This window comes from Malaclemys terrapin, chromosome 14 (assembly GCF_027887155.1).
Source record: "Malaclemys terrapin pileata isolate rMalTer1 chromosome 14, rMalTer1.hap1, whole genome shotgun sequence".
NCBI classification, from domain to species: domain Eukaryota; kingdom Metazoa; phylum Chordata; order Testudines; family Emydidae; genus Malaclemys; species Malaclemys terrapin.
The window spans coordinates 17,793,688-17,819,016 of NC_071518.1; the positions used below are offsets into that span (position 1 = coordinate 17,793,688).

General features: G+C 42.5%; 2 protein-coding genes across 2 annotated transcripts in view; one reads left to right on the forward strand and one right to left on the reverse strand.

Annotated features, from left to right (window-relative positions):
- Positions 1-16,894, reverse strand: part of TK2 (thymidine kinase 2) — a 28,480-nt gene extending 11,586 nt beyond the window's left edge. Inside the window, exons 1-6 of the mRNA XM_054049152.1 lie at positions 16,622-16,894; positions 14,828-14,865; positions 13,568-13,642; positions 11,426-11,479; positions 9,320-9,409; positions 6,308-6,381 (exon numbers count right to left, since the gene is read on the reverse strand). Of these exons, the coding sequence (XP_053905127.1) occupies positions 6,308-6,381; positions 9,320-9,409; positions 11,426-11,479; positions 13,568-13,642; positions 14,828-14,865; positions 16,622-16,793 (503 nt within the window). The 5' untranslated portion in view covers positions 16,794-16,894. The remainder of the gene's footprint in view (positions 1-6,307; positions 6,382-9,319; positions 9,410-11,425; positions 11,480-13,567; positions 13,643-14,827; positions 14,866-16,621) is intronic.
- Positions 16,895-18,588: 1,694 nt separating this feature from the next.
- CKLF (chemokine like factor) lies at positions 18,589-23,984 on the forward strand. Its single transcript, XM_054049156.1, has 4 exons — positions 18,589-18,847; positions 19,166-19,324; positions 19,974-20,069; positions 23,536-23,984. Exons 1-4 carry the CDS (start codon positions 18,785-18,787, stop codon positions 23,638-23,640), a joined length of 423 nt encoding a protein of 140 aa, XP_053905131.1. The 5' UTR covers positions 18,589-18,784; the 3' UTR covers positions 23,641-23,984.
- The last annotated feature ends 1,345 nt before the right edge of the window (positions 23,985-25,329 follow it).

The following is a 25,329-nucleotide window of genomic DNA, read 5'->3' on the forward strand; positions in this document are numbered from 1 at the left end:
TTTAAGCCTATCTGACCTGAATATGAGAATCCCCCAGGGAGTAGCTAAAGGCAGAAGAAATTGTTCCTTTGGCTCCCACTTGGAAAATGAGGTATACTTCTTTATGAAGACTATTAGTTAAGTAAATGGTTACACTCCAGACCAGTTAAGATGGAGCTTTACAAATTCCAAAAGTTCAATGATTTTCTTTAATCTCACTAACTCTCATACAGAGGTTGAAAGGACCCCCATAAACTGAAACTACAGCATAACTCATCAATGCAGCTAAAGAACAAGGGCCGACTTCCAATCACGTACCCCACACTGCATTATTGAAAAGCAATTTGTTTTATACCTTCAGGCAACCAATGAAAGTAGCCATACTGCTAACAACACACAGCTCAAGCTCTCCATTAAACGATCTAGAATTGTGCTAAAAGCTTCCACAGCAAGGACTTCATTCTAGCTAATACAATAATGTATATATCTCAGTGCAACACGCAGGTCATGACTCTCAGAGCTAATCAATACAGAACAACCCTCAGAACTCTCTCTTCCAGGATATCTAGTGCAGGGGTCGACAACCTTTCAGAAGTGGTGTGCCGAGTCTTCATTTATTCACTCTAATTTAAGGTTTTGCGTGCCAGTAATACATTTTAATGTTTTTAGAAGGTCTCTTTCTATGTCTATAATATATAACTAAACTATTGTTGTATGTAAAGTAAATAAGGTTTTTAAAATGTTTAAGAAGCTTCATTTAAAATTAAATTAAAATGCAGAGCCGCCTGGACCAGTGGCCAGGACCCGGGCAGTGTGAGTGCCACTGAAAATCAGCTCACGTGCCGCCTTTGGCACACGTGCCATAGGTTGCCTACCCCTGGTCTAGTGTATCGCTTATCGTTTATCTACTGAACATGAGTCGGAATTCTTCACATCTCTGGCTAATGCCACTGCACCAAAAAATGAGTTCACGTGTCACACAAAATGGGGCAAGGAGAATGGACAAACCACTGGTCTTAAAAGCATTAAAATAAACGAAAGTCTTAGAACAAAACAAACAAAAATCTTCTCTGCATTGTTGTGCAGTGTGCTATGCAGCAGTTAGCTACCACCCTCCACTAGAAGTGGCTGCATTTCCAGATTGCGGTGAGCTATACAGTAACAGAGGATCTTTCTGGATGAAAAGGTGCTATCTAATAAACGTAAGATATTGTCATTATATCTTTGTAGAATGGGTCTTCAAGAAGTAATTTAGTTACTCCCTGGGAAGGAATTAACAGAGAACAAGGTTCCACGAAGAAATAAAGACAGAATATACAGTACAGACCCATTTACGCACAAATCCACTTAACACGCGGTAGCGCCATGCCTCCCAGTGCTACCTATTTAACATGCAAGACTCGTTAGCATGCAGTACAGGAACTTGCTATGTAGGGCTACAGATTTGCTCACTAACTCACTGACATAGAAATCGACAGGAAGTGCAGAGCGGAAACGTGTTGTACATCTTTACCGCTGACAGGGGTGGGAGGGTGGGGCAGCAATGTAAAGCGCTGCCGCGGCAAAAGACCCTGTAGCGTATTAAGGTCCCTGCCCCTTTTGCCCCCCCTCAGCCGCCAACAGGCGGGGGGGGCGGAGCAGCAAAGGGAGCAGCTGCCCCAGGGCCAGCGATTTAAAAGGGCCCGGGGCTCCGGACACCGCTACCGCAGCAGCGGTATCCAGAGCCCCGGGCCCTTTAAATTGCCACAGGAACCCCGGGCAGCACAGACCAAGCAGTCCGGAAGGGGAATGCTGACCCCCTAGCCCCACCCATTCCGCCTGAGCCCCCGCCCCTTCCAGAGACCAGAGCGGCCCCCATCCCGTACTGGTAAGTGTCCTGAGTTACTTTCACCCCTGTGTAGTAATAATAATGGTTTTATTAGATTATACATTTGAATTCCTATTCTTGTAAAGCACAGTTAACAGATAGGCCTGCAGTATTTGGGACGCTGTGAATAGGTATGTAATCCTAGATGATTAAACATGTATATATAGATATTTTAAGGTATTTCAGCATGGCCCTCTTAACCCGCGGTCCTTTAACACGCGGTTGTGATGGCTTGACTCCCGACATCCGCGCATGAACGGGTCTGTACTGTACTTCAATATCACACCAGTACACCAGGTTCACCAGTGCAAGAACAGTCTCTCTTCACACGCATGCTCACATGCCACTAAACTCTCAGCATTATGAAGTGACAGTCCTCGGGCTACCCAAGCCTGCGAGCCACCTTGTTACCCCTGCCTCCAGTGAGAGGGAGTCTTCCTTGTGGTAGCTGGGTGGCAGCTCACAGACACCATCAGCCCTTCAGCCACTCAAGCACTGCTCTCTGGGCTTATGCCAGCCCTAACTTCCCCTTGCAAGTTAACAACAGCTCCACCGCAATCCCGAGTCCCTTTGAATTGTTCTCCCGTGACATCCAGTCCCCGACACTGGCTATTCGCACAATTTCCAGATCCTCTGCACACAAAGGTGCAGTCGACCCTATTTTACTGGTTCTTCCTTAAACCACCACCCCTATTACCCACACAGCACTTATAATAAAACAAAAGGATGTTTACTTAAGGAAGAATAAAGATTTAACTAGAACCACGAGTATGGAAACAGGTGATTACAATACAAAATAAAATCATGGACCGTGAACCTGGGCCTATACTTATCAATAGTTACTTTTCCTATCTAATAAAGTAGATTTCCCACCCCCCAAGTTCAGTCTATTGCAGAGCTGGCTGGTTTCTCAATAATCAGGATCCAAATCGTTCATGAAAGCACCCACCTCCGCCGGGGTTCTCCTCGTTCAATGCATCCAGAATGTCTTTTCTACACTCCGTGATTCTGAAAACAGTGTTTTGTTTCATACACAGCCAGGGTGAAACTCTGGTGTAAAGTTCCTTTTTCACCTCTGAGAGGTTTGGAGTGTTTGACTGCCTAGGGAGGATGTGGAATCGCCATCATTGGAGAATTTTAAGAGCAGGTTAGACAAACACCTGACAGGAATGGCCTAGATCGGGAGGGCAAACTTTTTGGCCCAAGGGCCACATCTGGGTGGGGATATTGTATGCAGGGCCATGAATGTAAGGCTGGGGCAAGGGGTTGGGGTGCAGGAGGGGGCTCAGGGCAGGGGGTTGGGGTGCAGAGTACAGGAGGGGGCTCAGAGCAGGGGGTTGGGGTGCAGGAGGGGTGCGGCAGGGGGGTGGGGTGTGGGCTCCAGCCCAGCGCCACTTACCTCAAGCAACTCCAAGGTGGCAGCAGCGCGCAGTGGGGCTAAGGCAGGCTCCCTGCCTGCCCTGGCACCGCACTGCTCCCGGAAGTGGCCAGCATGTCCGGCAGTGGCTCCTGGGGGTGGGGTGGAGTGGGGCAGGCTAGACTGCTCCGCCACGCACTGCCCTCACCTGCAGGTACCACCCCCAAAGCTCCCATTGGCCACAGTTCCCCATTCCCGGCCAATGGGAGTTGCGGGGGCGGTGCCTGCAGGCAAGGGCAGTGCACAGAGCCCTCTGGCCCGCTCCCTTCTCCCAGGGGCTGCAAGGACATGGTACCAGCCGCTTCCAGGAGTGGCGTGGGGCCAGGGCAGGCAGGGAGCCTGCCTTAGCCCCACTGCGCCATGGGGTTGGCAATCCTGCGGGCCGGATTGAAGCCCTGATGGGCCAGATCCAGCCCGTAGTTTGCCCTCCCCTGGTCTAGATAACACTTAGTCCTGCCATAAGTGCAGGGGACTGGACTAGATGACCTCTCGAGGTCCCTTCCAGTCCTATGATTCTATGGTGCCGCTGATGGTTTTGCATGGACAGTTTTGGGAGGGAGCAAGGCTGATCAATTGAGATTTTCATCACCTTGCCAGCTGATTAGGGATTGCTTGAACGAGCCATTCCTGAGGCCCATCATCTCTTGGTGTTTAATTTCTACTCCAGGTCCATAAAGCATACTTTTGGTATAAACACACTGGTTTTTAAATATTACCTGTGCATACATCTCGCAATGATAATGAGTCTTGACAAGTTATGAGCTTTTTGCAGACACCTCACATGATATCCCTTTTAGATAAATACCTTGCAAAATATGTGTTCGGTGTAAGGAGTTTGTCAGGTCTGAGGTGAGAGCAGTTTATTAAGACAGAGACCTCTTGGCAAAGAGTCCCCTGTTGTCACACATGTAAATAGAGAATGCCTATAGAATTAATATTCCCCATGTCTCAGAACCATAACAGTAGCAATACCTATTTAGTGTGGGGAAGATTTTCAAGGTAATGATGGCAGTTATGTGTCTAACTCCCACTGATGCCTCTGAAAATCTCCTCTTATCAAGACCCAGAATAAGCAATATGATTGCCATGCAAACTTGGTAAGTAACATACCTATGTCAGGTCAAAGCATAGCTTTATTTTCTTGATATTTGTAGGGAAGAAACCATTTTGTGGTAGCAATTTCAGTGCAACTACTGCACATCTCAGATGGTTTAAAATCATCAGGGCTTTGGTTTCATGCCTCAGGCTTATCCCCCTCTGAAGTGTTTTATAATCTTGCCTCAGTGAGGGGGGAGGGACTAAATGACCTCTTAAGGCCAGCCCTATAATTCTAGGATTCTACAAGAAAACAGAAATACACATCTTGGTGCATCTTAGAGTTGCAGACTAGTTACACGGGCTATGTAATACAAAAATTTCCTTAGTCATAATCACATAAGCACTAAGTAATAAGATTGCCTGTGGTTACAACATGTCCCATTTTAGGGAGATCCAAAGTAGGTCCTAAACTACATATAACGTCATCTATTAACTGTCAAACCACATCTATTGATTATAAAAGACCAACCACTTTTTGTCCCTCTACCTCACTTGTCATGTCTCCTTTTCCATATTCTGAGTTCATTTCCCAAACACCTAAATATCCATTCAAAGACTCTGACTCGTTTGTTTAATTTGCAACCAATTTTGCAGTTTGTTGTAATGAGGCACAAAGTAAATACCTGATCCCCAACACTAAAAAAGATACAAAAACAGAAATGCCAAGAGCCATAGCTGCCTGTAGAAAATATGTTACAAAGTCAAGAAATAAAAGTCATTGCACGTTATACTTAGCCTTTTAGCAGTAGGCAAGATTTTCAATCCTTATGACACAAGCCTTTGGTCCAATAAGAAAAGAACTAAGTATAGTCTTCCGAATACAGACTATGATAAACAGTGACTCTTACTATTTTCCACTGTTTTTACATGCCTTACGTCTTAGCTTATCACTTATGTAAACATTCAAAGTAACTCAGTAACAAACACAATTGAAGAGTTTGTGTAGCATGGATGCCATCTTGTGGATCTACTGGCAAGCAGCTGTTTTCCCCACAGATTTGGGCAAGAAACATTTTTCCTATAACCAGTCTGAGGTTTCACAAATTATAACCCATTACAGATTGTTTCAAATATATTAAAAAGCCAGCATAGAATCATAGAATTGGAAGGGACCTCAAGAGGTCATAGTCCCCTGCACTCAAGGAAGGACTAAGTATTATCTAGACCGGGGTGGGCAAACTTATTGGCCTGAGGGCCACATCGGCGTTGCAAAACTGTATGGAGGGCCGGGTAGGGAAGGCTGTGCCTCCCCAAACAGCCTGGCCCCTGCCCCCATCTGCCCCCTCCCACTTCCCGCCCCCAACTGCCCCTCTCAGAATCCCCAACCCATCCAACCCCCCCCCGCTCCTTGTCCCCTAACCACCACCCTGGGACCCCATCCTCTCTTTAACCTCCCCTGCTCTCTGTCCCCTGACTGCCCCGACCCCTATCCACACCCTCGCCCCGACAGGCCCCCCCCGGGACTCCCACGCCTATCCAACCCCCTCATTCCCCGTCCCCTGACTGCCCCCCACCCCCAGAACCTCCGCCCCATCCAATTGCCCCCTGCTCCCTGTCCCCTAACTCTCCCCCTCTCCAGACCCTGGCCAAATCTAGTTTGTGTAATTAACGTACATTGTATCAACTTAATTTCCCTGTTCCAATTGCCTATAGTTTTATTCTGTGTGTCCTGTCCTAAATTGTAGTGTATCTTTCTGAATACTACTAAACAGCTATTTTGTTTCAGCCAAGAGAAGATTGGATTGAATGTGTTTGTGTGTGTGTGTGTGTGTGTGTGTGTATACGGCAGCATTGACTGAGTAAGGAACCACTAGCTCTCTAATACACTTCGACAGGTTTCATGGATTACTGAAATGCAAATTATCATAGAAAACTAAGATGATCAGTTTATTTAAAAAACTCTACAGTTAAAACAAGACGCTAAAGTAGTAAACCATGTACTGTACCTTCGATACAAGTTTTCTACAAAAATGTGTTTTGCACTGTGAATTGACCTCTCCATCATTCTTAGCGGGGAAACCTACAAGATAAAAACAACAGCCATTCACTAGTTTTACATTTTCCAATGTTCTTAGTTTCTTTCACCCCCTAACGCTGCATAGCATGTCCTTTTACCTCCATTTTTTATTAATCTTCTTCATGGTCACTACATTATTAAATTCCTACTAAACTATGCTGATTGTAACACAGACTAATTGTTTGGGCAGAGAGAAAAAATTACTCTTACTCAGGAAACATTTCTGACAGGTTTCAGAATGGTAGCAGCGTTAGTCTGCATCAGCAAAAAGAACAAGGAATACTTGTGGCACCTGAGAGACTAACAAATTTATTTGGGCATAAGCTTTCATGGGCTAAAACCCACATTATGTATAGAAACCTGGGATTCCAGAACCAGGAGTTTCCTGACACACTAGACTTATGGAAGATGTCTGAAAGCTAACTGCAGGAGCACCAAACCCACCAATACCAAGAAGTTAATCACTAGATACTTGACTAGAAATAAACTGCAGTCCATTAGAATGTGCAGAGCAATGGGAACTGTCACTGCCTGAAGTGGTGCCTCCTCAGATATGTTACTGAGCTTATTACATAGAGCACTGATCAGAGACACTATAGAAAGAAAACAGGATTATAGAATTGTCTCAAGTGTGCTACCCCTCCTTCACGGGGGCCAAAGCAGTCACTGTAATTGGCAAAGTATCTCAGCTTCATCTGATCTACCACCCAAATGGGCTTCAATTTTGGTGAGTGAGGATTTCCTGCCATTGTTTAAGCTTTTCTTCCTGGTCTCTAAAGAATCAGGTGGTGCTTGAGGAGTTCTTTTCAATCAGCTATTCTGCACAGAGTTAATGGTCACACAGTCACAATTGCTACTGCAAGGTTGACACAGGAACTGGCAGCAGAGTACAGATTAGAATGCAGGGGAATTCTTGGGAGCTTTTAATGAGCTCTTAAGAGACACTGGGACTTTTAACATTTTGCAAATCAAACAAAAGAACTCTCTGCACTTTCAAACACATCCAAACCTTTTGGGTATTTTCCACAGCTGTGCTAGGAAATACAAAGAAACGGAAAAGGCCTTCTGGGTACTGAGCACCCCCAGTTGTCTGCTACTCAATGTGCTCCTTTGCATGGCAGCTCTTTCATCTCACAACTTTCACAGAAGTGATGGTGCATGGAGCACTTTTCAAGGTGCTTTGCAAGACAGAGCTCTGGAAGGCTTCCTGCCTCTTTAGCCTCCTCTATATCTACAGGGAAGATTGAGAGAGAGAGAAAAGTTCCATCCACCCTGCAGCTGGACAACACATGGGACTCTTCTGTGGCTGTGAGAGCCAGAGCAGTGCTACAGGGCATGGGGCACAGAGGGGTAGAAGTGAAAGGCATTTTGCCCATGGAACACAGAAACAGACTGAAGAAACACCTGAGGATGGGGAGGGAACATGCTCAGAAGTGGAAATGATGACACTCTCTAAATGGGTGAAGCATGCACTCTCCCAGTGCTCACTGTTAACAGGTGCAGAGGAGAATGGGATGTGGATTTCACCCCACTCAGCCATGCTCCCTGTGGAGTGCCTCTGGCCACACTAACCCACCTCCCTCATACTCACTTAGCACAAGACCAATGTGCTAGCTGCCTCCTTCATTAATGCACAAGATGGAGAAAGGTCTCCCTGTGACCTCTCTTCCCTGTGTATCTGTGCAAAAGCAGCCACAATCTGGTATGTTCTGTTACTGCTTTAATCCAGACTAGGGACATGGCCATTATAAAAGGCTACTGTCTGCTCATTTTAAGAGACTAGTGTCTCAGCATCTTTTTATTGAAGCTATCAATCATATCCTGTTTCCCTCTTTACATGCCAGCCAGGATACAGGTATAATTTTTATGTGTGTTTTCATCCAAGAAGAACCCAGCATTATGGTGCAATAGTCTCATAACACACACTGAATAGAAAGTTAACAGGATCTGTCCAAATCTTCAAGAGTGCAGAGAAACGAGAACTGGGCATACTTCAAAACTGAAACTTGTAAAATGTCACTTTTCTGAGAAGGGAAGGAAAAACTATTTCCAGAAAGCCCCAAGCCACAGCCTTATATAACTATTTTGTCAAATTACTATTAATCATTTTCATTGGACCATAACCTTACATGGGACTTTACAAAGAAAGACCCCTACCCCAAAGCAAAGGCAGACAATATGATACAATAACAAACAGTTCAGGTATAGGAGTAACTGGAGATGCTATCAAGTGGGAAGGAAACAATAAATGAAAGACTCCGAGGCAACAACAAAGGAGTTTCAAGGGGAGATGAGAAAGGGAAAAGGGAGGATCCAGCCCAAAGAGTGCACATAGGAGAGGACTGGGAAGAATGTGAAAAGGGAGCAGAAGGAAAACGGATGAGGAGAAAGAAGTGTAGACAATCCTAAAGGAAGAGGTAGATAATCTTTGCAGAAGTATTTTTGATGGGTTAGAGTGGGAAGAGGTGAGAAGCAGGAAGCTGCATTTGTGTTTAGATCACATGAATCAGCAGGAGGTATTCTGAGTGACACCGGCCAATGTGTGATTTTGAATAGTCACCTTTAAGATTACCATATGTGAACCCAGAGTTTGAGGTTCCAACAATTCACATACCCCAAAAAATAAATAAAAAGGCAAAGATAACAATCAAGCTGAGAGATGACCAATGCCTGGGCCAACATTTAACAGTAAGCAATACTTGATATGGGAATGAAACACATGTAAATATAGGAGGTAAATGCCCCAGCCCCCACTGAGCATTGACTTGAATATATCAGTATTGTCTTTTCACATGGAAATTCCTACTAGCTTAGGAACACAGAATGAAAGTCAACCTAGGGTCTTATCTTCTGGATGCAGGGTTAGCAAATTATTTTGATCGATAAATGCACCTTAATATCTCTGCTTCAGATTAAAAGAAAAAAAATATCTTTAAATTACCATTGGCCTGGTATGCTGATCCAACATGGTAAGCTGTATGTATGTCTGCAACGTTATCCCCCACCGTGATGAATCTTGATACATTAAGCCCTGGTGATGGGGATGGGGGCAGAAGAGTGAGAGAGAAATAAAACCACTTTGACTATACCAATTAGTAACAAATAAAGCTAAGCTATATATTTTATACCTGCTCAGAGTTACCGAAATAATGGCATTAAGGTAGCAGACACCAGCATTATTACTCCTGGGGGCATTCTGCGTCAAAACATTGAAAATTCTGCACCAAAACATTAAAATTTCTGTGCACAATATTTTAAAATTCTGCAAATTTTATTTGTCAAAATAACACTACATAATCACACTAGTTTCAATTATTTTGGAAATTTATTTCAAAACACCTGTCAGCAAGTATGTCTGTCAGCAAGTATGTATGCCAGGGGACCAGATACCAACCCCCCTCCCCCGCAGAGCATAGGCGCCAACTTCTCCTGGTGCCGGTGGGTGCTTACCCCCCCCACGGCCCTGCCCCTGCCCCGACTCCACTCCTGCCCCACTCCCCCCTGCCCCGTCCTATCCCCATTCCAATCCCTTCCCCAAAGTCCCCACCCCAACTCCGCCCCCTCCCTGCCCCTATTGGACTCCTTTCCCAAATCCCTTACCCGTCTCCCTCCCACAGCTTGTTACGCCGCAAAACAGCTGTTTTGCAGCAGCAAGCACTGGGAGGAGAAGCGGGGATGCGGCGCACTCAGGGGAGGAGGCGAATGGAAGGGGAGGGGAGTGGAGGGGCGGGAAGCTTGGCTGTCGGTGGGTGCAGAGCACCACCAATTTTTCCCTGTGGAAAAATGGAGTCGGCGCCTATGCCGCAGAGCCCAGCTGTGGCCCGCCCTGCAAAGCATTTCTCTAATCTCCAGGACTCTCACCCCGCTTCAATTCTTTACACCAGTAAATATCAGCCTGTACCATAAAGCCAAAGAATAACACTTTATAGTAAAAAGAGAGTTTTTAGGATCAAGTGTTGGTTTGCAAAACGGCTTAATAGCAAACATCACGGTTTAAAGTGATCTGAATTGCCTGCGGACACAGACTTGGCCTCTCCCCCCACCTCAAAGAGAGCTGTGAGGCAGATGGTCTACTGCTGAAGATGTTGGTGACACAACAAGGCTTGAAGCGGGGCATCCCCCTGCTACACTGCCAATGGAAAAACAGAAAGCGGAGCATCAGTAACCTCCACCCAAGGGAATTTGCTTTCCTCAGGACACACTGCTACTAGTAATGGAGCCAAAATGCATATTGTGAGTACAAAAGTGCAGGTACTTTGAACAGGTTGTTTGTGCAATTTAGGCTGGAAGTGAAATTTATTCATTTACTTTTATTTCTGACACACACACACCCCGCTCTGGGTAATAATGCTATTTATCAGAGGGGGGAGTCTCTGACATGCTGCATCACTGCATTAAAAGTGTCTGATTCTGTGAGGTGAGGATGACCCTCAACTCTCCCCATAGTCAATGAAGGCACTCAACATCTTGGAGGACATTGTCTCAGCAGTCACATAGCACTCCCTGACTGCCAAATCCAACTCCTTTCACCTTACTACACACTCTACCTGTATTGTATTGCTTAGTATTAAAAAACACTTTCCTGCCTGCTTTGAGCATTTAAAAGAGCTGTCCTAGCTTTAGTTTGTTTATGAACTAAAGAACTCACTGCCAGGTAGTAACAGACCCATTGTGCCTCTGAGATCACTTTAAGATTCCAATCCTGCAACCTGCTCCATCCAGACAGACCTTTATGCCTGCACAGAGCTCACGGATTTCAAAATGTGGCTCACTGTGGGTGCAGTGGCCATCAGCATGGAGCTGCTTGCAAGATCGGAGCCCAAGTCCTTCTCAGGACTACATTTTGCACACAATAGGTTTAATGCTCATTCCTCAATAAGAGAAAAAAAAAATCACCATCATGATATTCAGGTTCAGTTACATAAGATTGTGACCATATCCTTGCTAGGGACTTCAATGCATCTAAACCTTCACACAGGACTTTGAGAACATCAGGGTCCATATTTTTAACAGAACATAAATCACAGGATTAGTTCCTGCCACTTACCAGAAGATTGTGACCACGTACATTCCTCCACTTAGGCACAGGTTCCGTCAAAACCTTAATTAAAAAATGACATTCATTCCATGTGACACAAGCAATTTCAATTTTTTTATTTTATTTACCTGAATCTATCAACATATTCATTTATTAAAATGGTCTTGAATAATAAAGTGTCTGTACTGGAGGATCTCTCCCTTTTTTTTTTTTTTTTTAAAAAGGACTGATTTAATGAAATACACAATTTAATATTTAAGAGCTATTATAAAAATGAAAAAGATGCATTTAATTACAAAATGTGATGGTTGGTAGTTTTATTATTATCATTATTATTATTTTTATCAGCCCACCAAAACAAAGCAATGGCTGACTAATCCCACGTAGAAGGCTGTCATTTATCAGTAACAGTGTAAAGAGAGAAGAACTGACAGCTGAATGTAGAGGGTATTTCATGCGAAAGATCTGCTCACAAATTAAATTCCCATAGGACAAAACAGAATGGCAAAGGAATAAAAGCTGAAGATCAATATGCCATTATACATAACTCTCATTTTATTTCTGTGGATCAAAAATAAATGCAGTTAGAACTTTAATAATAATCAAAATTAGACAGAAAAAGAAGTTCTATTCTACCCTACGTAGCTAAAACCACAAGAGTCTCTGGGGGGGTCTCCATGTGGGCCTGAGGATCCACCAAACTACATGATCAGGGCATAAAGGACTTTTAAGATCTTAGTGTGAGTTTGAGATTAGCTAGCTAAACTACATGCATTTACTTTTTAAATTTTTGCACTGTATACATATTTAAAAAAACATTTTGGGCTACTGGCCAGTTATTCAACTCCATTCATTCCTTTTAAATTACCAAGGACCCTCTTAATACTAAGTATCCCTATGAAGAATCCTAGATTTTTGTATTAATATTCTTCTTAGCAGATCTATCAACACCTTTAAGATTTTATGTACACATAAATAAATGCTTCCTGAAGTTTATTCTGAATTTGTTTTGGTTAAAGCAATTACAGTATTAACAATAGGTTTGTGTTTTCCTCATCCAAAAGCATTTTGCCTATGGAATATGGGATCAAATCTCATGTTTGTTTGACAAACTTCCAAAAAGGAATTATACAAATGTATTTTTCCCAACTAAACAGCATGTCTTTACCTGAATTATTTTAGTTATATGGGACTAATACCTTTTAGCTTCATTACATGAATTGTCTCTGACTTTGCTTATTATGAGATCCATTTAAGATTTTTTAAAACGCAGTGAATAAAAATGGTAGTTCTATTGATTATTGTTAGTTTATTGAGGGACAACATTTGATCTACAGAATATACTATCAGAGGGGTAGCCGTGTTATAGTCTGAATGTGTAAAAAGCAACAGAGGGTCCTGTGGCACCTTTAAGACTAACAGAAGCATTGGAGCATAAGCTTTCGTGGGTAAATGCTCACTTCTTCAGCGTCTGATGAAGCGGGCATTTACCCACGAAAGCTTATGCTCCAATGCTTCTGTTAGTCTTAAAGGTGCCACAGGACCCTCTGTTGCTTTTTACAGAATATACTATGTTCCACTGTTGAATATTTTTGAATTGTATATATTTTATATCTGCCACTCAACAACTAAGAATTTTCCTAAAATATATACTGCTTCTTCCACTGATTGTAGCAGCAGTTTACAATATTCCAAGAAACTAATACTAACTTAGACCTCGATTATGGAAACACTCACAAATATATATTTAATCAAGTAGGCAGACCCAGTGCAGTCAATAGCCTATTTTACATGAGCAAAGCTATGCATGTGTGTGATTGTAGGATTGAGGCAACAATTAACCTGAGCACAAATGTAGTAAAAAATACAATACATCATACTGGCTTCCATTCCATTAACTAAAAAGCATGGAAAATTATTGGTTGCCAAATGAAAAAGGGCAACATCAAGAAAGAAAAGTATTGTTTTTAAACTTCTGACACTATTGCTAAGAATTTAAAAACTAGAAAATGTTTGACAGTGTGCCTTTAAATGTATCTTACTCACATTTAATCTTGGGAAATACTGCAGTAGACTCAAATACTGTCAATGTTATAAATAGAAAAACTCTTGCTGACTTGATTGAACATTAAGACGTTTCAAGCCCCATACCTCAATGCTGGTAGTTTTGGCAAAATAATCCAGGCATGTTGTTTTTCCACTTGCAATATTCCCCTCAATGCAGATCTGGGGAAAGAGGACACCAACCTTTCAATACTAAATGAATGCTACTGCAAAGAAATAACTGACAGCAAATGTAGAAACACATACTTATAGTCTAAAAATAATCCATTAGCATTATAAATACATTAGAGCAAATTCTAGTGTCAATATAGTTAAGGCATTTCCAAGAAAACTTCAAGAGTTAGGGTCTTGATTCACTATTGCATTGTACAAGCTTTACAATGGAGTGACATGTTGAAAGGAATGGAGTTTTGTGCTGGAATAAATATGGAACACCACAGTTGGGAATCAGACCTTTAATATCTAAAGATATAAGTTGCCAGTACAGTTTTGGGCCTTTCTTGTGCAAACTGATACATGTTGGCTTCAACTGGCCAGATTTTCAAAACCATGTTTGCAAATGCACATCTGCACTCAGTCCCATATGCCCTGTTACAGTTAGTGTGGCTATTAAAATAATAAGAGTTTGATTCAATGCCTGCAGGCTTTGGGCTACTGGATCTGCATCATCCAATCCTAACTCCCCATCACAACATCCTTTTCAGAAGTGCAGAACCCCTTTCCATGGCACGCAGGGTTGCAGAGGTTTCCCTGCAGTGCTGCTGCACCTTTTACAGCACCCATTACACAGCCAGCCACACTGTGTTAAATTTCACCCCAAAAGGCTTTAAGCTTACTTTGAATACAATTTACTGTACATTAAATGTTATCACGTCTACACCCATAAATAGATTTTTCTCAGGCAAATTACAATTTCTTTTAGCCATCTAGGTTTCTAAAATGAGTGAAAAGTATTTTGTCCAACCATCTACTAATAGTTCGTAAAATAATTAGATTTAAAACACCATGAATTGAGTACAGTACGTAGAATTTACAGCCAAAATACATGTTATGTAAATGAAGGAGGCTACATTCAGAATGCTGACTATTACTTCTGTGGCCCTGATCAAGCGACATGTGTTCCACACGAGCAGCCCCTGCATGAAACCCTCCTGATTTTCATTTAAGTTACCTCAATGATTTCAGCAAGGGTCTGCCTGCCTGGAACAAAATGCAGGATAAGACGCTAGATTTGTGCACCAGCTCACACCAAGACCCAGTCATTAGCCTGTGGACATTTCCATAATATAATTATATTGCAATAATAATATACTAAATACATTTTTCTGAGCAAAATATTATACTTACAACTGTCTTTTTCTCTCCTTCATTAATGAGGTGTTTATCTAGAACAGGAAGAAACACTGTTAGAAGAACTAGGAAACTGCTCTTAGATTGTATATCCAAGCCACTATCAGGATGCTTATAAGAATGAATATATTAATGAGTTTTAGATTTAGGAGTTATAGGGTACCGTAAACATGTTACATTAAACTCCCATGGCTATAATTCATATGCTTTACTTTATATTATTATACACTACAAGTAGTCAAATGGCTGGTTCCTACCTTCATTGAGTAGGATTATTTATTATGTATGGTTGTTTCTTTGTTAGCTCTTATTTTCACGGTAAGAAAATAGGCCCCAAATCTGCAATGAATTATTGGCAGATCCCTGTGCCTGAACAAAGCACCATTGACTTCACAGTCAGCAGAGCTCTCTGTAGGATCAGGAACTTGGATACTAAGGAGTCAGTTTCAATTTAAAAGTCACTCGTCCATCTAAAAATTTGTACCTACTATTGTTACAAATAACATCTAAGATAAACTATCACTGAAAAGAGTAGAGAAAAACAGATACTATGCACTTTTGACAGAACTTTGTGTGCAGAATGACAAATCACAGTTCCACAATTCAAACTGGTAGTGCAGACTCCAGAGCCTGTGCAAAGTCCGGTTCTCTCTGTTTGTTTGGCCTCTCTCACAGTGGAGGGAAACCATATTAAAAACAGGGAATTTTGTGATTGTAAAAAAAAAAAAAATTAAACTGACAGGAGACTCAGAACAGGTATAATTAAAACTACACCTCTACCCCGATACAACACTGTCCTCGGGAGCCAAAAAAAATCTTACCGTGTTATAGATGAAACCGTGTTATATTGAACTTGCTTTGATCTGCCGGAGCACGCCGCCCCCCCTCACCCTCCACACTCCCCCGGAGCGCTGCTTTACCGCGTTATATCCGAATTTGTGTTATATCGCGTCGCGTTATATCGGGGTAGAGGTGTACTTTTAAGTCATTTTCTGAAATTGACTGGATTGCAATTTGATAATGTCCCTTTACAATGTTCACTGCACCTTTGTTCACTGTGTATAGCTGAGCAAGGACTCAGGGCATTTAATTACAGTATATTGTTCATGTGTGCATTTTAATAAAGAAGTAGAGATGGGTACTTGTTTTACAAGTACTGACTAGTGCCATAAAAGGGTTTTGAAAGTTCCTGATTGCTCAACCTTTCAAAAACTGCCTCTTCCTTTCTACTAGGGGGAAAAAAAAAAAACACATAGTTCATCCTGTTTTCTAAAACTGAAGAGTGGGGGATATATTTGCAAGGCGTGACACTTTTTCAATATATTGCATTTCATTTTTTTTAAACTTCCCCATTTGGCAGATGGGTTCCTTCTTCGTAATAACATGAGTAATTTGCGGGAGGGCAAACACTGAATAGAGGCTGCCTATTGCGATCAGCAGATTTAATGTACATACAGCTACATACTTCAGAAAAGATAAATCAAGGACCACAGCAACAATGTTTAATAAACTACCACCACCATAGCCACTAGATCAAATGCATTTTCTCAAATACCTTCAAATAAGCATCAGCTACTTCTTTGTGAAAAGCAATAACAATCAACCTATTTCGGGGAATGAAGTGGTGTTTGCTTTTTCTCTCTCTCCACAGTACTTTCATCTCGAATAACAAACCTATTGAGAGACAGCGCGAGAGATTCCTGATGCTACAAATACCAGGGCGCAAGGGTGGCATCAATAATCTTTTTAAACACAACTGAACGGTTCATGCTGCAGAAGTACCAGACGTACATGAGGCGTCCTGGGAGCAGCCTGCCATGCAGAGGCTGCGATTAGCCATTAGTGGATGTAGCAATTGCTTCCGCTGGCGCTTCCAGGTACAAAACCCGAGGCCAGATTGAGCGCCCCTGGTACACTGAAGGCCTAGGAGAGGCAGGATCCATAACGATTTCAATAACCACATGGCCCATCTCCGGTAGCTCCGAGCTCTAAGATTTAGGTATAAGACTCGAGCCGCATTGAGCTTCCTGGATCCCAACACGTCGCATTTCCGCTGCTGTAATGTTTTGCTTCCTGTATGATCCCACTTCCGCTACTGTATTAAGCACTGAGCAATGCATTGAGCAACCGAGCTTGGCAAAGTACTGCCCCAGAAGCCTTCCAGCGTGGCCCTTAAAGACACAGTGCACTCTAATAATGCTCCTGTTTTACAAGTTTATTTCTTATGTTTTGGCAGCTGCTCATTCATTCAAGAAGGTGGTTGCATAAAAAATTCTGCTTACGTTAAAACACCAACAGAGGCTATTCAAACTAAGAGCTGACATGCTGTTCACCCTGCCTGGAGCGTCTTTACTTTTTTGCAACTTAGGCTGGACAATGAAAATAAATTAATCAGTTTCATTTTTGTTGCTAGTCAATTACACGTTCTAGTTTTCTTACAGGCGCAACAGTGCGATTGCAGGGCCTGCAGGGGAACCTTTCTGCGTTTGTTTCCAAGTCACTTGTTAAGTTGTTCCCCATCTGCTAATGGAACCTATATACAGTACCTGATAAATGGTGAACGCAGTGCAGTTGCAGGAAGTTGGCGCTAGGCGGGAGGGGGTTGTTTATACAGGAGGTGGAGTTGGATCTATGGGAGGGGCTGAAGGGGGGTAGCTATACAGAGGTGGGGGTCTGGAGAGTTGGGGGTTAGCTATACAGGAGGTGGAGGGTTGTGGGAAGCTGGCTCTGTGGGACAGGAAGGCTAGAGAGTGGAAGGGGTTAGCTATACAGGGGTGGGGGTCTGGAGGCGAGGTGGTATGAAGTTGGCTCTATGGGGATGGAGAGTGGGGGTTTATACAGAAGGTGGAGGGTTGTGGGAAGCTGGCTGTGCCGGGGGAGAGCTGGAGAGGGGGTGAGCTATACAGGGATTGAGGTCTGGATAGGGTGACCAGACAGCTAGTGTGAAAAATCAGGACAGGGTGTGGTAATAGGCACCTCGAAATCCCATGAAGCCTTTATAGCACTTGCAATCATGGAATTTGTCATCACTTTGTTATTCTTTGTGCTATTCTTGCTAAAACTAGATAAAAAGATGAAATTCTTATTTTGGCCTTTAGTTGTAAGTATTGATTTGTATCTTTTACAATAGGTAATAGGCACCTATATAAGAAAAAGACCCAAAAATCAGTACTGTCCCTATAAAATCGGGACATCTGGTCACCCTAGGTCTGGAGGCGGGGTTGTATGAAGTTGGCTCTATGGGGATGGGGGGGCTGGAGAGTGGGAGGGGGTTAGCTATACAGGGGTGGGGGTCTGGAGGCGGGGTTGCATGAAGTTGGCTCTATGGGGATGGGGGGGCTGGAGAGTGGGAGGGGGTTAGCTGTACAGGAGGTGGAGGGTTGTGGGAAGCTGGCTCTGCGGGGGGGGCTGGAGAGTGGGAGGGGATTAGCTATACAGGAGGTGGAGGGTTGTGGGAAGCTGGCTCTGCAGGGGGGGGCTGGAGAGTGGGAGGGGATTAGCGATACAGGGGTGGGGCTGGAGGCGGGGTTGTATGAAGTTGGCTCTATGGGAATGGGAGGGATTAGCGATACAGGGGTGGGGCTGGAGAGTGGGAGGGGGTAGCTATACAGGGGTGGGGCTGGAGGCGGGGTTGTATGAAGACTAGTTGGCTCTATGGGGATGGAGAGTGGGAGGGGTTAGCTATACAGGGGTGGGGCTGGAGAGTGGGGGGGCTCTATGAAGTTGGCATACAGAGGTGGGGGCTGGCTGTGCCTCAGGGCTGGGTTTAGGGGGCACTGGATGCACAAGGAGTGGGGCGGGCACAGGACGCGCTCCACGAGCGACCCTGGCCTCCCCTGCCCAGCCCCTTCTGTGCGCGCGGGCCGCTAGACGCGCGCGTGCCCAACGGCCGCTTCAGTTAGTTCCGGCACCGCCCCGCCGCGGAGGCTGCACAGCGGTACTGTCCCGCGCGCCATGGTGGAGGTGAACACCGGCTACCCCCGCTCCCTGCCGGGAGCGCTGAAAATCGCCCGCCTGGTACGAGGACAGGCTGGCTGGGCCGAGGCCCCGGGCGAGCCCCTGGGGCGCGGGCGGGGCGGGCTGAGGGACCGCAGCGCCCCACTGGTCGGAGCGCCGTCCGCTAAAACCCATCGAAGTAAATCAAGTGCCCTAGTGGCTTTAATGGGCTTTGGGTCAGTCCTTGAATGAGCAGAGACGGGGCCGATGCGTGGGGGCAGGGAGCGGGGAGTTTTGCAGAAGTACATTTCGGCACGGAGCACAATACAGAGCAACATGTTGACCACCTGCTAACATGACAATGGAGGACATTAGTAAATACTGTCGTTATTCTTTCAGGTTGTTGCATTTGTAACATTCATCTGTTTTGCTGCCTCGAAATCCCATGAAGCCTTTATAGCACTTGCAATCATGGAATTTGTCATCACTTTGTTGTTCTTTGTGCTATACTTGCTAAAACTAGATAAAAAGATGAAATTCTTATTTTGGCCTTTAGCTGTAAGTATTGATTTGTATCTTTTAAAATGCAAGTGTATGTATGTATTCTGTGATTTATGCATAAAAACAAGTGTTGTGCTAGTGCCTACTTAATTAACAGTTGTGGACAGGCTCCATGTTATTTCAAAACAATGTAAGCACAGGTTCTGCAAAGGTAAGATGCAGCTACAATTCTGCCTATGGAAAAAAGATCATAATTGCTCTTGTATTAATTCTTTTGTTTTAAATTGAGCTAGTCTTTTAAATAATGAATACATTTGAATTACAAAAACTCTCACTACTAACAATATCAAATGAATAAAACACCTAGACGTAAATTCATAGTGTAGACCAGGGCTCAGACAAAGGGGATTATTTCAAGGAATGCAATTTTTAGCATCATGCCACTTGGTGTCACTCTAGATCAGATTTGGACATTACCTTAATCCCATTTCAGTGGCAAAAAGATTTTGTTTCTTGGCAGGTAATAATAATGTTGGGAATATTTGCAATCATTTAATGTTTTTCAACTTGACAAATATATTTTGTTTTCACTGACTTCCTTCAAGGAGTAAAATAAGACTGCTATATGCTACAAGTATTCACATTTCAGTATTTGTTAGCCATGTACTTTAACGAAAGTTAATTATGTTTTATAATACATTTTCAGGATATTTTCAACTCATTGATTGCAGTTTTGTTCTTTATCATTGTGTGCCTGTGTGCAATAATAATCAAGACCACGACTGGGACTCTGGTTGGAGGAGTAAGTAGGGGAATTTATAGTATTAATAATAAATTAGACCATTAAAATTGAGATGGCTTAAATGTTTAAATATTTAGTTATCATTCTCATGTAACAAATATTACTGTTCTTTTTTCCTCAAAATAAATCTGTCCTAATTTTTGACACTTTAAAATATGTCAAACAATAAAAACCGGAACTCACACTATGACTTCTTCATACATACAGCTATGAGCCATAGTGTGCAAAGCTGTCATTTTGTTCCAGTGCTGACAACTGAAGCAAATTAAAAGAGCTTTTACAAATATTCCAAAATAAGTGACTGACTGTGCTGGATTAAACATTGTCTCCTGTGTGAGCAATTTCTAGAATTTAAAGTTGAGTTAAAAGCTATAGCAGGAGAAAACACTGCACATATTCAGGATAAAAAGATTGAGGACTTATTATTGGCTGCCACAATGCAGGCGATTTAAAGCCAAGCCTAATAAAACTGATATTTGGGCAAAATGAATAAGGATATTAAGATTGCCAGGAGGAAGAGAAGCAGATTCTCTCTCCCCACCCCTTACACACTTGAGAAATTGGTTTTACAAATCTGGATTTAGTCATGGCTGAAGACCCAGTTCATCCTATAATGAGCAGGTCATTTACTAAAACAACTAACTCCCATTCGAAAATAAATGAAATCTTCACTACTACACTAAAGACAAGTAATGCGTTTTAGCAGCAACCGTGTCACAGAAAGGTGGTGCACTTAAGAAAACACACCAGATTCTTTTCAGAACTGAGTCCAGGCACTCAAGCCAAGTGATATACACTGGAAATAGTAAAGGATAGTTTCCTCCTGGGTGACAGGTAAGACGCAGTCATTCTTTTTCTATCTAACAGAGAATGACCATGTCAAAGAAATCTTGGGGGAGTGAACATTCTGAAGAAAAACTGAAAAAGGCCCAAATTGCATAATATAAATAATGGTTGTGCACGACTTGCTAAGAGTGAACTATTAGAGCAATTGAAAAAGGTTCTTGGATTGTTTTGTCTTTGAGAACATGAGAACCTATAATTTTTAGTCAGAAGTGTTTAACTTGTTTCTCTGGCATTTGCTTTCCAAATGTCTCTCATGATTAAATATAAAGGGCCAGATTCTTAGCTGATGTTAATTAGCATAGCTAGTTACCAATTTTAACCATCTGAAGTTCTTGTCTACATTCAAGAAAGAGGAATGAGGTAAATTATTGTCTCCTTCAGATAATGTTCACCAATGATTTATTATTACTAAATTACTATTATTTTGAAACTGTTCATATTGTGTAGCAAATAGCATTGAGTTGAAAAGTTAGAATTCTAGATGACAAATATGTTTTAGAATGCATCTCGTTTAAACTGCATTTGCTAAATTACCTTCACTAACATAAATATTAGACATCCCGTGTGTTATCATTTGATAAAGGAACATATGAGTAAAGAGTCAGTACTTCTCCCCTCCTTCCAAGTACAAATGGAGGACTGTCCCAAAGAAATGAGTAATAAGCAAATAAAGTGTAAAAGCAGAGCAAATCTTAATATATAGCTTTACAGATTATCACATTTAGCTAATTTATTTGCAAAAGAATACTTATCTTTAGCAAAAACAAAAAAACTGATGACAAAACAGTTTTTAAAGCATGCTTGTGATCATGGTCCATTCCAGTGTTTATAACTAAAATTAGAGAAAATACTGCCACTCAAAGAACAGATTATCTAGAAATGATTTATGTAACTTTGTAGTTTAGCACACAAAGCATCTAACAGGACTTCAAGTGATACTGAGAATACATGTGCCCCTAGCTGGAGAAGTAATTTCCAGCTCGAGTAGATGTACGTGCATTAGCTGTGAGACCACTGTTGTAGCCACAGTGGTACAAGCTGTGGCATAGGCTAGCTGCCCAAGTACCTAGGATCTGGCGGGATCGTTCTTGGGATGGCTAGCCCATCACACTGTCCACACCGGTGCAGCTACACTATTGTTAGCATGCTAGCACACGTATGCTACACCTCTAGCTCAAGTATAGACGTGGTCTTAAATTGCTAATATACAGTAACAAACAGGTGCTAAGTGCTGCTAGTTGGGTTGGTGATTGAAGGGTACCTGTTCACTGCAGTTAACTTGAGTGATTGCTGCCTAGATATGAGCAGCCATACTGCAAACCCCGACTCAAGTTACTGCATATTTCTACCCAGCAGCTGGGAGGTGTGATTCTCAGCATGGGTAAATGCACGCATTCTAACTCAGCTCCAATTAACACCTAAAATTAGCAGAGTGGTTGCGGTGGCACAGGCAGTGCCTCAGGCTAGCCACCCGAGTATGTACCCATGGAGATTGTACTTGCTTAGTTAGCCTGAGCTGCTACCTGTGCTGCTGTGGGTACACTACTAGTTGTAGTGCACTAGTTCAGAGCTAATATGTATATCTACCCTCACTGGTACCCCACTCATCCACATGTGTTGCTAGACCTCTGTGGAGTATATCCCAAGGTTGCTGTGATAAGCAGAGCTGCTCCATGATTCTTCCCCAGTGAATTGTGGGAGAACTTGTCTTGCCTTCTGGGCACATGGAAATTGTGGGAAGGCACTGAAAGAGCTATCATCACTTGAGGGATTTGGCTTGCTTCTTCACTGAAACTTGGGTGGGTTACCAGCCCAAGTTAAAGTGGCACCCGAGGTCTAGCCTGTATGCCCAGCCAGACCACCTAGCACAGGTTTAAAGCATCACCAAACTTTGGTGCTTTATGTATGGACAGGCAGGGGCTTAGGGCAACACCCACATAAGAACCCAAGTTAACTCTGCAGCAAAGACATTGCTAAACAGGACTCTTAGGTGACACTTATTTTGCTTCCTTGTGACTGAAATTTTATAATGAGTTAGCCCCACATTTTAATAACAAGTATTCACATTTTAAACATTAAATAAGGTAACTTCCTGTCAATTCAGTGTTTTTCATTTCAAAACTTCTGAAAGAGAAAAAAATCTTTTTCTTCTAGCCTTGCATCTGCAAACACTGAGTTTACTGCAGTCCAAAACCATTAAGTAGATCATCCCTTACACAGACATAAGAGATTTGGTTCTGGAGGAAAGCATAATCTCACATAAAGAAGCATGTCTGTAGTCTGGTTTCCATGGAGACTGAGTCACTTCCTATTCTGAGATGACAGATGAAGGGCAAGCAAGGTCAGGGTGAAGATGATTGCCAGAGCATAAGGGGAAAGTTATTTTATGAGAGATTGCAGCATATCTGACCTAAAGTATGGAGAACACTGAATTTCTCAATCATCACAAATCAAATATTCATCCATAAACATTTAGAAGGGCAGGACCAATTTAGTGATCTGTAGCAACTGCATCTGCTCAGAATTGGTAATGAATGAGTTATTACAATGAAAGGTAAAGACGATAAACAACTAACTGTGATGTGCATAGGAGGAAACAGAGTTTTCTTTTTATTTGCAGGTCTTTGGTCTTCTGTTGGTTGTTCTTTGTATTGCAGATTCTGTCCTTCTTTTCAAGAAGATTACATTTAATAAGCCAAGAGGAAGGAATGTTATTACCAGATAAGAATGACCAATTTACCAAAAGACTGATTTATTCTCCACTTTAAATGCCTATTGATTAATAGGATACTTGTTTCATTCTTAGCCTATGTATTTTTCTTAAAGGGTTTAACATGTTCATCTTAGAATTACAATATTTTCCTGTGTGTTTTTTTTTAAATTAGTTTACTTTTTCCACACATTAACATTCTTTAAATTCCTATGTATTTTTCTAGACCACACATTTTTACCAGTGTTGACTTTAAATATTGTCCTATGTGTTTTAATAAACTTGATACATTTTCACTTGTTAAAAAATCTAATTTTCTACAGAAGTGCTTATATAATAAAATTGAAAATACAAATGGATCTAAATGTATTATTTCAGTAGGTAAGTAGTAACTGTACTTCAAGCAAGAATTATTTGAATTAACACGAGTCTTTTCCTGCCAAATATATTTAGGGACTGATTTTGACAACCATAGTCATGCTGAATAGCATCTTACTCTACAGGTGGGCCAGTTAATGGGATCACTGTGAAGTAAAGTATTATTTGTTGTGAGTAAAGGTATCAGAATCTGACCCTTAGAATTTGTCTTATTTCTCATTGGACGAGTACAGCTCCAGTTTGATGCTATGTAACCCAAAACAGACTTTGAAATACCATTCCTTTTCTTAAGTAAAGATTTAATGATTGTGTTCTTTACAATTTCTGTAAACTCAGGAGTTTTGTTCACTGAGACTGGATGTTTTTCCATCTGGATAAGTGCAACAAGTATGTTCATTTCTTGCCTCTGTGCATGGTTGCAATATAGTTTAATTTTTTTTCAGCATTCTCAATAGTTTTGCCTTCCTTCTCTAGCAATGATGAGCTATGCTTTCAGAAGTACTTGTATGTTCGAGCCACTGTTTCCACAACCTACATTAATATCTTGTTCCATTCTCTTATTCTTACAAATATAAAGTTATCTTCTGGTATTCCCATACTTGACTCCTAGTCAATCGGCACTTAGTCGGCCAGTTTTTACTACTTCTAGTGAGGGTTCTGTTGCTATTCCATCCACTAAAATAATAATACCCTGATTATTATTTTTGACCAAAATAACAAATAAATACATAAAGACTGAAATGTGAATTTCACAACTTAAATGGTGGTCAGTAATGGAACATCTCAGGTAAGAGCAGGGGTCGGCAACCTACGGCACACATGCCAAAGGCAGCACATGGGCTGATTTTTAGTGGCATGCTGCTGCCAGCCAGGGACCCAGCTGCCAGCCCCGCTCAGCCCACTGCCGGCCTGGATGGACAGAAGCAGCGGGCTGAGCGAGGCTGGCAGCCGGGACGCCGGCTGGCAGGGGCCAGTGGACGGAACCCCAGACTGGCAGCGGGATGATTGGCTCAGCCCGCTGCCGGTCTGGGGTTCCGGCTGCTGCCCCCGCTGCCGGTCTGGCACGCGAAACCTTAAATTAATGAAGACTTGGCACACCACGTCTCAAAGGTTGCTGACCCCTGGGTAGAGAATAGTTTCCAGCACTTTAGCTGTATGTACTTTGAACTAATTAAGTTTACTGCTGTGTCAATGGTATGGTTAGTGTTGCATGTAATGGAAGGAACTTGAAATATGCATTGCCATCTTGTTGATGGTGTTTTGCAGCAATGTTGTACCATGATGTACTGGAATTGGGATTATTCTGGGGGCACAAGAGAAGTTGCA

Bases quoted from the DNA above. Each gene is read 5' to 3' on its own strand.
- CKLF (XM_054049156.1), top strand. From the start codon at position 18,785: ATGGTGGAGGTGAACACCGGCTACCCCCGCTCCCTGCCGGGAGCGCTG. The intron at 18,848-19,165 runs GTACGAGGACAG...TTATTCTTTCAG, and splicing joins CGCTGAAAATCGCCCGCCTG to GTTGTTGCATTTGTAACATT. The intron at 19,325-19,973 runs GTAAGTATTGAT...ATACATTTTCAG, and splicing joins TCTTATTTTGGCCTTTAGCT to GATATTTTCAACTCATTGAT.